We start from the raw sequence: 15,705 nt of genomic DNA on the forward strand, positions 1-15,705 counted from the left end.
AAATAAACTAAATTTAGAAATAAACTGCGCATCGAAAGCAATCAAATATTTACAAGGCTCATCTTTAAAACCTTCCTACATGTTCGAAATTTTCGCATAATGCTTTCAAGGTAATGGGTTTCTGGAAGACATTAAATTCCGATAACATAAAGGAATAAATTTAGGTGATAAGAAATAAAAAGAGATTATATGCAAACATCTCCAGGATACGTACCAAATGGTTTCTTGAGAAGAGCCTGTGGAAAGAAAAAGTCATGATTAGAAAAGTTGACACAAACAATCATTAAAAGAGAAAGTTTTAATGGATTAAATCATCGAGGAAAGTTTTTAAAGAGCGCTTTTCATACCTGCAGGACCTCTTGACCGTGTATTTGGACGAGAGTCGTCAACCTGTAAGTAAACATTTGATTGAAAAAGATGCTTTATCAGTTTATTTATAGCTATGCTAATTTTATTTAGATACGAAGAGTTTTTTGTAACATGATAATGTTTATATGTCGGCATACTATCGATAAATGATTAAATATTAAATCTACAAATGATATCTATGCATGATTAAAAATCGTGAAAAAAAAAGGAACAGCAGGTGGATCATTGCATATTCCTTGGAGAATATGATATCAATGAATAAAATTTCGAAATTCTCAATTTTCAACATTTATCCCCACCCCCCACCCATCACAAAAACGCTAGCCTGTAGAAAATTCAATGTAGAAAATCTAAATTGAGTTGAAACAGTATTTTTAAATCTTAAAATGGCGCTGGTTTTTCTTTACTGTAAAAAATCACATTTCCACAAAAATAATTAAATATTGCCATTTAAAAATTTTGTTCTGTCATCGTAACTGCAACTGTGAAAAGCTGGATTATTTTTCCCCCATAATCCCTGAGTATTTACTGAACAGTAAAAGCATTCAGTATTTTATTTCGCTCCATCTGCTCTTTAAAGGATCACATATGGAATTTTTTTTAACAAACGTCTGTCTTGTATTATCTCATTTATATTAAAATGAATTGTGTTATTTTTAATAAAACATAAAGATATTTTACAAAATATTTTGAGAAATAGAATGAATAAATTTACTTACCTTGCTCATTTATGTAAAATTGAACCTGAAATAAAAAATATATTCCGTTAGACCATCGTGAGCATATAATGCATAGGAGAAGGACAATCTCATAATGGGCATGAAACAAAATTATCACTTAAATAATTTTTTTCTCTATTTATAACTTAAAGGTACAAAGATCTTAACATGTTTATACCAACGTGTACCATTATTGTGTAGCATATAGACTATAATTTTCAGTGATTTTCTATTGAATATGGAATTTAACCATTTTTAAATAGTCAAGGAATACATATACTGTTATTAACTTTGTTCGTATGGTAAAAAAATTCCGATCCTATCATTTTAAAATTGCAGAATTTTATTTGAAATGATATCAACAAAAATAATTATATAATTGCGAATTAACTCCTGTCCATGATTATGAAATATTGAAAATAAAAACTCTTCAAATTAAGCATCATCAATTCAGAGAGGTATAGAAGGTGTTCATTTGATTAAAATGATGTGAAATTAGAACAACAAATATTTCCGATGGTGGGCTTGCAAATTATTAAATGAGGGAAAGATTCTTGGGGAAAATGAAAAGAGAGAGAGAGAGAGAGAAATAATGCAAGTGTATAATTTAAAGCTTTAAATGACTTGAGATATATAAAAGGACGGGAAGTTCTGTAAAAGTTTAAAAAAAGTAAGGAGTTATTTATTATTTTTTTTAATGGTGTGTTCTGTACGAATTCAACCATGCTTCTTTACTAACCTTATTGCTAACGATTTTGTTACAACAGAATTTCACCAGCTTCGAAGCATTCAAAATGCAATATTGATGCAAAATGGGGCATCTTTCTTTGTAATTCGACCTGTTGGACATGTCTTCATAGACGAATCGGTGATCTCTGTTATTTCGCAACAACTAGGCCTATTTATTCTTGAAGCTGATTTAATGATTTAATGAAAGCAATAAATCATAGATTTAATGAAAGTAATAAATCATAGATTTAATGAAAAGACCACGTTTATCATGAAAATTCTGTTTCCCTCCCTTTAAAAAAATTCTTTTGTTTTTTACATGTTTTATTTTTTTTCTTCTATTTTTTTTATTCATTGTTTTATGAATAACTGAATAGTATATAGTCTGAAATGTTTGTTGATGAAATTTCATGTCATTAGGTAAGATTTAATTTGAAGAGCCTCGAAGTAACTTAATGAAAAACATATTGGATTTTTCAAATATGTTTTTAATGCTCCGTCCATATCTTTATACAAAAATTATTTTTATTGCTTTTAATAAGACTTTTGTAGTCTACGTTACGATAATTGCTGGTCTATTCAAACTTAATTGTATAGATGAAATACAATCTCACGCAAATTTTTACGTACTTAAAAATGTCTACTTATGCATCAGTATGTATCCTTCCGATAAGGAATGAAGAAATTAATATGATTATAAATCATCACGAAATAACTTATTAATAAATATACAGAAAAATTAAACAACAATCAATACATCAAAAATGTGTGGAGAACAAAATTAGTAGTTTAAAATCTTATAACATTTGTCAAAAAGCTAATATCTTTCATTTTGATTTATTTATAAGAAATACTATTTATGCTTTTTTTCTCCCAAATACATTTTTATATTTTTCTAATTTCATATCGTTTTTAATTTTTTTTTTTGCAAACAGTTACACAAAATTTATCAAAATAAAAACTAAAGTAATAAATTTACAATTTTATCAAAAGAAACAAAAAATATTATAAAAAAACAACAACATTCCGAATTATTTTCTATGAAACCTTAAATCTCTCTTCATTAAAATCATCTTGCAGTAAATTTCTTAAATAAAAATTTATCTTCGCAATTATATTATATAATTTAAAATAAGAATAAAAATATCGAGAAAAATAAATCTATTTTTAGAGAATAGCAATCATACCACACATATCTCCTGAATCAACTGAAGAAAAGCCGGTAATTAATAAATCCAATTTCTTTTATATTTTTCCTGACATTTTTTTTTTTTTGAAATTCAAAAAAACAGATTATAAGGTAATTGGATGCAATTTCAAAAGAAAGCATTACGTTCGTGCAAACTAATTTAAAATTTACATTCAAGAAATAAGTTTTAATTCGTGCTTTAATTTAAATTAATTAAAGGCTCCTATTTATAAATTTTGTCTCCTCGCATTCAATATGCTAAAAATATCTTATTTAATGAAGGAAATTAACTTTTTTTAGAAAGTGTTTTTTGCCCACTTTTAAATGCGATTAGATACAATTGCCCTATTGTTGTATAAAGTATGAATTATATCTAAAACTGAAAATCAAGGTTTTTTTCTTGCTAAATAGAAAAATGCTAACTAGTTTTGCAAAATAATAGATTTTGATAAAAAAATATCTGTTATATACAAATTCAAATTTAAATAAATAAACTACGAATAACTTAAACGATAAACTGAAAGCTCAGTTCTACAAATCAAAATCATGATCTCTGAACTGATAATGGAGCATTTCGAATAATTCTTTTTTTTTATTAATTTAAAATTAAAAAGCTATGCCTCACATTTGAATAAAAATAAATTTGAAATGTACATTTTATTTTTAGACAGATTGTGGAAGGCTAAGAGAAAAAAAAATTAATCGAAAAGTTATAATTCAAATTTTTAGAGTTAAGTTAGTTATTAAAAGGATTTTTTTAATATTTATGGTAATTGCAAACGATTTATTTCTTAAGGATGAAAAGTCTTCTGATACTTGAGCTAATGAATTTTTACTGAGAATTACAGAATTCGTGTAGCTATTCCAATTTCTATCTTGAAAATGTATCCATTCATAAGGATAAAAATTAATTTGAGAAGTGTTATATGATTTCAGTAGAATGAATTAATCGAATAGAGTTAACAGAAAAAGAGTTTTAAACAAAATTTTTATCTTTTTAGAATAACCTCATTTGATTTATTAAGTTGTTACATTTGTTATATAGAATATTTCATATTTTTGATAACTACAAACGATTTATTATTTAAAAAGATGGTAAAAGAAACTTCCAGAATTTTGAAGTAAAGTAGTTTAAACGAGGAAAACAACTACATAATTCGTCAATCATTTTCATTGGATAATTCCAAATTAAGATCCTAGTGAATTAATTCTTATAGAATGTAAGAAAGTAGATTGATAAATGGAAGGTCAACTAAAATGTTTTTAAGTTCAAAAATGTTCTAATATATTCTTATAGAAAATGCTGTTGAGAAAATGTTATACAATATATTTTTACAATACTTTCGTTTATAAATGAGTAAATAATTTTAAGAAAATTTATTTATCAATTTATTATAAAAATTTACTAAAATTATTTATTAAAAGCTATTATTAAAATTTTTACTAGAATAATATATTAAAATTTATTATTAAAATTTTTACTAAAATCCTTTAATAAAATTTATTAATAAAATTTTTACTAAAATCCTTTATTAAAATTTATAATTGAAATTTCTTCTAAAATACTTTATAAAAATTTATTATTAAAATTTCTACTAAAATGATTTATTAAAATTTATTATTAAAATTTTAAAATTATTTATTAAAATTTATTATTAACATTTTTACTAAAATTATCTGTTTAAATTTATTATTAAAAATTTTACCTGACTTGTATGTTGCTTTCACGCTCAGCACTCAGTTCTATATCCCAGACACCATTTGCTGAGCCTAAAATGAAGAATATATATTTTATTTTCTTTTTTTAAAGTAGAACATAAAATACTCTTAGCTAAATTAATACAAGTAAAATTCAGAAGCAATTAATTTTTAAATGATTAGTCACAAAGATGATCTTTTAAAAGAATATTTTGTTAGAAAAAATTTAGTGTAAATAAACTTTAATGATAAGATTCCAATACTTTTCAACTTATTATAAAATGAAAAAAAAATTATTAATTTAGCATTGAAGAGTAATAGGATAATAATTCTAGCCAAATATTTCTTTAAAGAATTATGCATCGCAAATAAAAAGTATAATCGGTTAGATTTAGCCTCAGTCAGTTATTTAATATGAGCATATTTGAATAATTATCAAAGGATTTAGGATTCGTATCTTTTCAGAAGGTAAAATTTGAGCTTTAAAATATTATGTATAAATTTATTTTACTAAATTTTCTATCAGTTTATAATATATCAAGGCTACGTAATTGTATTTAGAAACGGTATAAGGAATTTATAAAAAATAAAATGATGTTGAAGTCTACATGTAAATTACTCCCTCAACTCACACAATAATGTCAACAAGAATGACAAAGACATTAAATGCTATTGGTTATTTTTACCCTTGGCATTTTAATTTCCTTTGGGTATGTTGGATTATAGTAAGGTTTCAACTTCGGAACCATAAGGGGCCATGTTCGAAACCCGATGCCACCGTAGAACTTCCGCGGGGTCGGCCAAACGTTTTCCCATTTGTGTGGTGCAGAAGTTTGGAGGGAGATTGCCAGGTTAGGTATCGTCCTCATCATCTGAAGGGGGTTCAAAATTAAGTTCTTTCCAAGACTGTTCTAGGGTTGCTTTAAAATGGGTTGTTAAGGTATCTAAATTTAACTAAACTCTTTGAATTCCCCATTCCCATAGTTGAAGACGCCGAAAAATAAAAGGTATGGATTGAGGTACTGCCGTATTATTGAGATTATACTATATGTACGAAAAACTAATGTAAAAAAATAAATTCCTATGCAGAAAACCATGTCACTATCTGTATGCAAAATCATAATACTATCGCCCTCAAATTTGTGTAGAAGAGGCGAGAGATGTTTTTATATTTAACATCGTTATATTTAATATCACTTCACAGACTATAAAAAAGCATCGTTATTAATGCCATCAGAATTACTATCAAATTCGTAAGAAAATATGAAAATTCATAAATTAAAAGTTAATAAAAACTTAATATCCCTGCATTTCACTTCACAAGAAAGCAATTTCCAGCAACAACAAAATATCTTCTTTAAATATTATTCATCTCTTAAATAGAAACACGCTTTTCTGAAAATTTGCTCGAAATAACGAATTTGGAAATTAAAATATTTCATTTATTTTTATTTATTTTTTTTCAGATCGAAGAAAAACACCAAAAGTTTTAATATTAATGAGCAAATCTTTCAATTTAAAGTAATGAGTATTCTGCGAAGGGGATGATATCGAATGCGAAATTCTCCTTAATGATCGACCAAAAAGAAGCAATTATGCCAGTTGAAATCATTTCTTCAATCAATCCAGGATTTTTCTCTTCATTTTCATGTCTAAATTTATACATTTCTCCCCTTTTAATTGAAATGGAGCAGATGGGATCATTTAAGTTTCCTCATTAGTTTAAGAAATTCGTAGAACTTCTCTCGTTAATAATTTTTTAAAAAATATCCTTTTTATGGAATTAAAATATCAAAGAAACTATTTCAAGGACATATTTATGATTAATTCTTGTAAAAATGGAAATAATAACTAGCTGCGTGGGTTTAAAAGATTATAAACAATTATATTTTTACTTCAATATGAATAACATGTACATGAAAGCTTTAAAAACTTGCTCTATGCAGTTGAGTTTGTAAACAATTTTGGAAATAAAAGCGATATTTAATGTACTAATTTATATTTAAAGAAATTATTATTATTATTTTATTTTTTAATTACATGATATTTATAACTTTTAATAACTATAAATGTCATATATTTTAATGATAACAAACCCCAAGTGATTTTCAATACAATTTACTTTTTTTTACCCTTGGAAGGCAAAGATTTATTTTTCGACTTAAAAAATCGTTTGTTACTACGAGAAAAGAATAATCAAATTATTTTGAAAAAGTTATTTTTAAAGTAACGATTAATCAAAAGTAATAAAGTTTTTAAATATAAATTTATCTATATATATTTAAAAAAAATCAATCATGTTTAGAAAACAATAAACTGCTTTTGTTTAAAATATGCAATATATATATATATATATATATATATATATATATATATATATATATATATATATATATATATATATATATATATATATATATATATATATATATATATATATATATTATAGAGTCGAAAACAATTCCAAAATAACAATAATAATTTATTGTCAGCAATTTTAATCTAAACTTTTTGAAAATTTAATGAGATGCAGGATGAAAATTTAAATATTATTTTCCGCTTATCTATCGAGTTCTACAAATCATACAAATATCTTTGTTAATAGATGACTCATTAAAAAATGAATAAAAATAAGTCGTTAGTTAAAGGGATATGAAATATACTTTGTATTTTATTTTGCGATTCTTCTAAAATAGATCTCATACTATTTTCAAAGAGTGATTAAATAAATATTTAATGAAATTTCAACAAACCATGTTAGCACGGTAGATTCTTTTTTGTCTAAATAAAGTATAGATATATTACTTGCATGCCATGGATTCCCCACAAAATCCTTCGGTCACCATACTTTCTACTATAATGACATTATTAACATTTAGCAACGAAATATAAATCTTTTAAGTACATTACATTTTTTTAATTCTATAAATAGAATTCTGGAATTTTTAAAAGATAGCGGATATAAAAAAACTTTTACTGCAAAAGTTGCAAGCAATATTCGCCTAATTTTTAAAACATTTCCATTTTTCAATATTTAAGAAGTAAAACGAAAGTGAAAATTCCACACACCACTTTTTCCTACCCCTTTGAGTTGGATAACATATCTACGAACTCGTCTGAGATTTTCAATAAATATTACTCTAATTATAATATATATATATATATATATATATATATATATATATATATATATATATATATATATATATATATATATATATATATATATATATATATATATATATATATATATATATATATAATATAATATAAATTGCATTTTTAGGGTTTTAAAAAGTATACTGCTAAACAATGTTTTATTTTTATCCTTAAGAAACAACAGAGATGTACAAATAAGGATTCTGATACATTTCTTATTAAAAAACGCATCCTTCCTTCATTTGTAGGATTTTTTTCGTAATTGCCTTTCAATATAAGAGTGAAATGAGAAAATTACTTAACGTTTTAAACTATTGAATTTTTACCAAGCAATACTGCAATTATCTGCATTCACCATTTTAGACTGACAGTATCAAAAGAGAATATATTATATCCCTTGTTCTTTTTTTTGGCCTACTTGCTTGACAGGACCGATTTTAGCTAAAAATGATTCAAATCTACACTCGAACTCTCTTGTGCGAACCAAACTTGTTAAAAATGCTGCAATATTAATCAAATATTCACTGCCAATTCTGCTGAATATCTCTTTTGTAAGTCAACATTTATCGCAATTTATTTTTTTGTTTTAAATTGTTTTAAATTAGGGCGCGTCTTTTAAGTAAAGACTGAGAATAAAAAAGTGCGAGTTTTGTTCTTTTATTTGATATTGTATCCATTAATAATATCAGAGGCATGCTTGAAAATGATATACATTTTTTTTTGTATCCTAATCTATTAATCCTTCATTCTTATATAATTGTAAAGACTCCATTAAGGTTTCTTCTTCTTTTGTTTTACAAAACAAAACAAAACAAAACTATTATTTAATATTTAAATACGAATCTTAGCAAACATGTTTCAGAGAATTCCTTTTAGTGAATTACTTTATCATATTAGAATTAGTGAATTACTTTATCATATTAAAATTAGTGAAGTACTTTATCACATTAGAATTAGTGAATTACTTTATCATATTAGAATTAGTGAAGTACTTTATCACATTAGAATTAGTGAATTACTTTATCATATTAGAATTAGTGAAGTACTTTATCACATTAGAATTAGTGAACTACTTTATCATATTAGAATTAGTGAAGTACTTTATCACATTAGAATTAGTGAATTACTTTATCATATTAGAATTAGTGAAGTACTTTATCACATTAGAATTAGTGAATTACTTTATCATATTAGAATTAGTGAAGTACTTTATCACATTAGAATTAGTGAATTACTTTATCATATTAGAATTAGGCTGTTACTTTATCATATTAAAATCTGTCTACTACAAATCTTTTATTAAAAACAATTATAATACAAGTGAATAAATCACAAAATATAAAGCGAGCAATGTGTGATATATATCACCATAACTATTACGTAACTGCTGGTTATACATAAGAAACTGTGATAATTATATATTTCTTGTTTTCAATAAATTACAAAAAAAAAAAAAAAAACATTTCAGAAAAAAAATATACTTAAAGATTTCACTCAATGCTAATTATCCAAATTTCTATGTTATCAAGTTGTTTTCGTTTGAAAAATACAATTATTTTTTAAAAGCGGAAAACAGAAAAAAATTTAGAGGAAAAAAAAATAAATAGATATTTCTAATTCCAAAATCAAACAATTTTTTTCGAGATATAAAATGAAAATAATCTTAAGAATTCTCTTTTTCCACAAATTCTTTCATCTTGTTGGCAACAAATAAGCAGATTTGAAAACTTATTATCGAAACTCTCTTCAGACTTGTTATTATTGACGAAGTATTATTGAAATTAATATCTATTTATAGATTCAGAAAAGAAAACATGTTGACGTTTTTACAGAGAAAGACAGAGTAGGGAATTTTTAATAAAATTTGATCTATACATTCTTAAAAGATTTTACGCATTTCTGAGTTCAGCCGCACAATTTTTTCCTGTGATTTTTTTGAACATGATAATGTTTTTAAATATCTTACTGTTTGCAATTTGCGGAATGTAAGATGTAAACATCTTTTACAATTTTCGAAAAGGCCGTTATTGATTTTTCGATGATAGTATTATCAATTTTGGGATTTTTTTCTTTTTTTTGGGTTTAATGATGGAAAAAGATTTCAATACTTTAATAAGATTTTAGATTAAAAGTTTAACGTATTTTCATAATGAAACATAAAGATACGAACAAATCTTTTTACATAACATTTGAATTAAAGAAAAAAACTTTTCAACCAATAAATATTACTAGTTATACATATCTTCTCTATGGCGAGATTAAATATATTTTTTGTATAGACGTAGCCGGAGTTAACAATAAATTTCAAAAAATGAAAAAAAAAAAGGACTTATCAAGCTTAAAACCTCCACCTGGGGGGATCTTAGATTTGAGGATGAGAAAACTCCGGCATGGTGGTTGGTTCTCGCCATATTAAAGGATACAGAAATGGTGTGGGGTCGGCTACCCTTTATCGATGACGAGACGTACTTCTCATGGCGGAGTTGCACTGCGGCTAGTGAGAACTTTTAGGGCTCAACCTCAGTTCCTGCCAATGCTATCGAGGCGGTTCGGTGATTAAAATTTATCCGTGTGCCACAGTGTAGTCAACTTGTGACTACTCCGACTTTAAGCTTTATAATCAAAATTACATTTTATTATAAAGCTTAAAGAGTAATAATGCTACAATGCTTTCAACTAAGGTTCGAATCGTCCTTAAATTTCTTTTTTTAATATGCTAATGCTTTTAAATTATCATGCTTTCTGTAAACTGGATAATGCAAAAAATCATTCAAGGTACTTTGTAAAGACCATTGGATCTAAAGCTACTAGATTGTTCATTTAATTCTTTCTTGTATAGTCGATGCTCATTAAGACAGGATTTCTTTAAATTGTTATTAGAGTCTTAATTATTTGAAAATAAATTGGATCTTTTACTATTTTTCTCTTATTGACTTTGAAGCATTATATCGCACATTTTTTGTATGATTTTAAGATAAAAGAAACTTTTCAATTATATCAATTTTAATTCCATGTATTTTTATTAATAATATTTTTTAATTACATTTTAAAACAATTTGTAACAATGCTTCTTATTGTCGTAATTAAATTTCAAATCATATTTATTATTGCAACAAATTTCCCCTCGCATGCTTTTGCCAATGTTAATTTAATAATAAAAGAAATCGTTTTTTTGGACATCAAATTAGAATTTCCACTTACACTTTAATCAATATAATAATGTTTTTATGCCAATTTTTTTTCTGTAAGTTGCGTAAAGTAAAAATCGTTACTTACAATTGATAACTGCAAGTAATGGCAGATATTTTCAATTCAAAACAAACAAACATAAGACAGACAAATGAGACTTACAAATTAATATCTCTGTATACTTAACGGGTCACAATGCATTTTGATAATTATAAATTAACATAACACGACGCTTCGGATTAGAGGCTACAAACTTCGTTAATTTTTTACACACTATGTGCACTGTTATAAGCGAATCTTAATCTATATAAGTAATGATGAGATAATGAGTATTTGTAATGATGAGAAGCTTCCAATACAGTCCTTAGTTAAAAATTGTTTTTACAGTGGATGGAAGCTTCCAATACAGTCTACTGGTGGGGAGGGGGGAAGTAAGGCTGTTGAGTCAAAATGCTTTCACTCTTAAGAAGGGAAATACCACCCTACGGAATGAATTGCATCATGGCCGCTGATGTTCATTAGGATTCAACTTTAGTTCCTTTATATTGACACGATGTCGGTTTTCCCTTCTCTTAGGATGTCTAGGTCAAGCTGAATTAATTACGATATAGGTGCAGATCTTTAATTCCTGTAATTAAATCATAATACTTGTGAAACAAAACTTCGCTTGGCAGTTTTATCTTATAAAATCGCAAATAAAATCCCATCCTAACCTATGGCTTGTTTAAAGTTATAAGCGAAATCTAATTGAATTGTAAAAGTGGGATCGAATGCGAAGAAAAATGTATGGGAGTCAGAAACCCAATCACTATTTTATTTTTAACACGCTTATGCAGGTCATGCATAGCCACATGTCAAAATTTGGTTACTAAAAAATGTGTCTGTGTAAAATCGCATCTTTTCAGGAAACACATCTATATAGACAAACTTAAAAAACAAAACCTTATCTAAATATAAAGTTTTATCCAAACTGTTAGAGCCGTTTCCAATATACGTGAAGGAAATTTATATATATAAAAGAATTGCTCATTCAAAGTTATAAGGTACAAAAATATCATTTATTTGTTTGTTTGCATTTTGGAGTTATGTTTACATGTACACGGATTAATGAAGATAGACAGACTTTTATTAAAATTTTTTTGTCTGACGTTTGAAAGAAATGTATATTTTTGTGTAAGGTCGCACTTCAAATTTTCTCTTGAAAGATTTCAGATTTCCTCTAGTTTGTAATGTTTTTGAGTTATTAAGATCAAAGATAGAGAAACAGTCCTAATTCCTTAAATGAATTTTTTTTAAAGTGTAGATGCGTTTCTGTAATTAAAATTTCACGACCGAATTTTTTAAGATTACTGAACTGAATACTGAATACTATATACAAAATATTGAAAAGAAAATGCAATATCTTTCGTCAAGAATTAATGTTTTGAATTTCCAACTGGTAAACAATCTAATAATCAGATAAAATAATAGATTTTTACTAAATGAATGAATTCGATCTAGTACTTCAAGAATTTTCATATTGCATCATTATCAATCATTATTCTTATTTAGAAAATGCGCCAAATTAAAGAAGCTACCGTTTCGTGTTTGAACTGAAACTGTTTTAAGTGAGACTTTTTTTTTTTGCTTTAAAGTTTTTGACATTCCTTTATAAATGATAAATGTCTCTCTTTCAACAAATGCCCCCACACACTGGATCCATGAGTTCAGGACAATGTAACGCTTTTCTAAGGCGTAATGAGCATTTATTTACGGAAGAAACGAGCGGAACTACGTCGAACATCAGGAAATTTAACTGAAGCCCCGTGATTGGTCTTCCGGAGAGGGAATTGCATGATAGGATCGCTGCTTTGAAGACTGACATGTTTTTGGGAATCTGCAAATAAGTAATTAGTTCGCTTGTAGCAACAGTCATGTATCTCCGACATGCAAAACATTTCAAACAGGTTCTGAAAAACATTTCGAACTTTGACTGTTTGGCAGTCGGTTTAAATAATTCAACAGGTTTAGAAAATAATGTTTTAGAATGTTTCAATAATTAAGAACTGAAAGGAAAAATAATTTCTTTAAACATTTTGGAATTTTTGTTGCTGAACTTACATTTCATGTTTTGTAAATTGTCTGAAGCAAATAAAAAACAACTGCAAAAATACAATAAAAAATTTAATTTTAAAAATAGTATAGAAAATAAGAAGCAGTGCATGATTTTTAAAGAACTGAAAGTAACATTACTAATTGCGCATTCTGTAGAGAAATAAATGAAACACTATGATATTTCCTATTTCATTGTATTCCAATAGACATTAAATCAAGCAAAAGATTTGGAAGAAAACAAAGGATACAATCCTTACAAACTCCAAAGCATTAAACTGCATCGTGAAACTATTGGGACATTCAAGGGAAAAAAAGAAAGGAAAAGAAAAGAATTTCGTTAACATTATTTAAAATTTTTGTGTATTAACAATATTCATTAAACTATTGGGACATCCAAGAAAAAAAAAGAAAAGAATTTTGTTAAAATTATTTAAAATTTTGGTGTATTAACAGTGCTCATTAAACATTTTATCAGATATATTGGCATTCCAGATTTTGATATTAGAATTAGATTGTGAATTTTTTTGACAAAATGTCTACAAAAATTTGATAGATGCCAAAAATACTGAATAGTTCACTCGAAATTGAATTTTGTAAATTTTTTTTGGGATTTTGAATGGAATAAAAAAAATGGTATATAAAATAAAAACTGAATTGTTTTCTGACATCGAGTTAATTGATAAGGATCGAGAGCTTAGCTTAGTTAGATCAACATCCCGTTTATTAAAGTGACACTAAGTCTATTTTGGGATGGGCCTTGTAATTTTAAGCTATGAACAGATGATAAGGATGATACCTGGGCTTGCACCCGCACCCCTTCTTCAAACTTCCACACCGCACTAGAACCACTTGCACTGCGGTTCTTTAGTGGAATCGGGTCTCGAAACTGGAATCCTCAAGTCCCGAAGATAAAGATAAAGAGAAAACAACAATAATAATCAAAACCGGCTAAAAAAATTGTGCTGTTTTAAAACTTTTTTCTTACTTCCCATATTTTAAGTAAACAAAAATTAATCATCAAAAATTTTGACCTTTTAAGAAATCTGGATCTTTCCGAATCTATATTTTTTAAAATTATATGTATTTGTATGATATTTTTGAGTATGCGGCATGGTAAATTAGAAACTCGACAAACTATGCAGAAGAACGCGTCACGTGATTCGTACTCCAAAATCGTACATCTCTTACAAATTTTGAAACAAATCCTGCAAAAAGAATAGCAAATTTTCAAGAGAAACATTTAAGTTTTTTCAAATTTCTGTACAATTATACAGTAAAGCAAAAGACTGCCAAACATTCTTTCGCATTGTACAACGAGAAACCAACGGAAGCGGTAACCTTAAAATTTACTAGCATACTTTTTAATAATTGTGTTATCTCTCCCCCCTCTCCCCTTCATAAAATTGTGAGCCTTGAGCAACACTGTAAAAGCCACGAGCGCTCACATCTTTATTTTCAGTGCTCAATACATGAGAATTCTTTGCTTCGCAATACAGTGAGCGAAATAAATATTAATGTATAAATCATATGCCATTGGCTAATAATAGTTAGCTTAAGACAGCGGTTCTTAACCTATGGGTCGCGACCCAAAATTGGGTCGCGAGGCATATTTCTTGGGTAGCGCTGAGTCAAACCAAAAAAGTTAGTAATACACCAAATTTCAGACATTTTAGAAATGACGACTTGAATAAATATCAACAATCGGAAATGAATGTGATTAACTAGATCAAAAAATATCAGCTGATTAAAAAAGGGAGAGCAAAAAAAGTACGTGTGATGATAATAGCGGTGAGAACTAAATGGAACAAAGCTGGCGAGGGCGTACAAGAGAAGCGCTCCAAATATTTGAATGCCATTTAATTTTGATGTAAGTGATTTGCATGAGGAATTTGTTAATATTAATCAATTTCAAGAACAATTAATAGAAATACAAAGTGCTTCCTGGTTAAAATTAAAAACCGAAAAGCCAATAATTGTTAAAGAAGCCCTAAAAGTATTATTGCCCTTTGCAACAACATATATGTGTGAGGCTGGTTTTTCGGCTCTGTGTGTAATCAAAAACAATTACTGGAACAAGTTAAATCCTGAAATAGATATAAGGTGCTCCTTGACAAGCATTCAACCAAGGTTTGAAGATCTTTGAAAATGTATTCAAGTACAAGGTTCTCATTAAAACTGTACGACTTGCATTTAAAATTTAAAAGACTTAACATATGCATTGATATTTCTTTTTTTTTAGGAATAAGTTAAAATGTCAATTATTTTCAAAAATTTATAAATATATTTTAATTTGGTCAATAAAAATTATTAAAAACACTTGATTATTAATTAAATTTTCCTTGGATCGAAAAGTACTTTTGTTTATCTTTATTATTAAAAAAATAAATAAAAAATTTGTAAGTTAAAAAAAAATCATCATCGTAGGATTGAAGATTTTTTAAAAATACGATCTAAAATAAAGCAACGAAAAAATTTTGACTTTTTTTGGGTCGCGACATGAACATATTTCTCAAATTTGGGTAGCGGCTTAAAAAGGTTAAGAACCACTGGCTTAAGAAT

General features: G+C 26.6%; 1 protein-coding gene across 3 annotated transcripts in view; it reads right to left on the minus strand.

Moving 5' to 3' along the window:
• Nucleotides 1-15,705, minus strand: part of LOC129981726 (myelin transcription factor 1-like protein) — a 145,308-nt gene that overhangs the window by 86,900 nt on the left and 42,703 nt on the right. For all 3 annotated transcript variants that reach the window (XM_056092684.1, XM_056092683.1, XM_056092682.1), the window contains exons 2-5: nucleotides 4,713-4,776; nucleotides 1,089-1,113; nucleotides 348-390; nucleotides 215-236 (exon numbers count right to left, since the gene is read on the minus strand). In XM_056092684.1, coding sequence (XP_055948659.1) covers nucleotides 215-236; nucleotides 348-390; nucleotides 1,089-1,097 — 74 coding nt within the window. In that variant the 5' untranslated portion in view covers nucleotides 1,098-1,113; nucleotides 4,713-4,776. The remainder of the gene's footprint in view (nucleotides 1-214; nucleotides 237-347; nucleotides 391-1,088; nucleotides 1,114-4,712; nucleotides 4,777-15,705) is intronic.

The sequence above is a fragment of the Argiope bruennichi genome, chromosome 8, assembly GCF_947563725.1.
Source record: "Argiope bruennichi chromosome 8, qqArgBrue1.1, whole genome shotgun sequence".
NCBI classification, from domain to species: domain Eukaryota; kingdom Metazoa; phylum Arthropoda; class Arachnida; order Araneae; family Araneidae; genus Argiope; species Argiope bruennichi.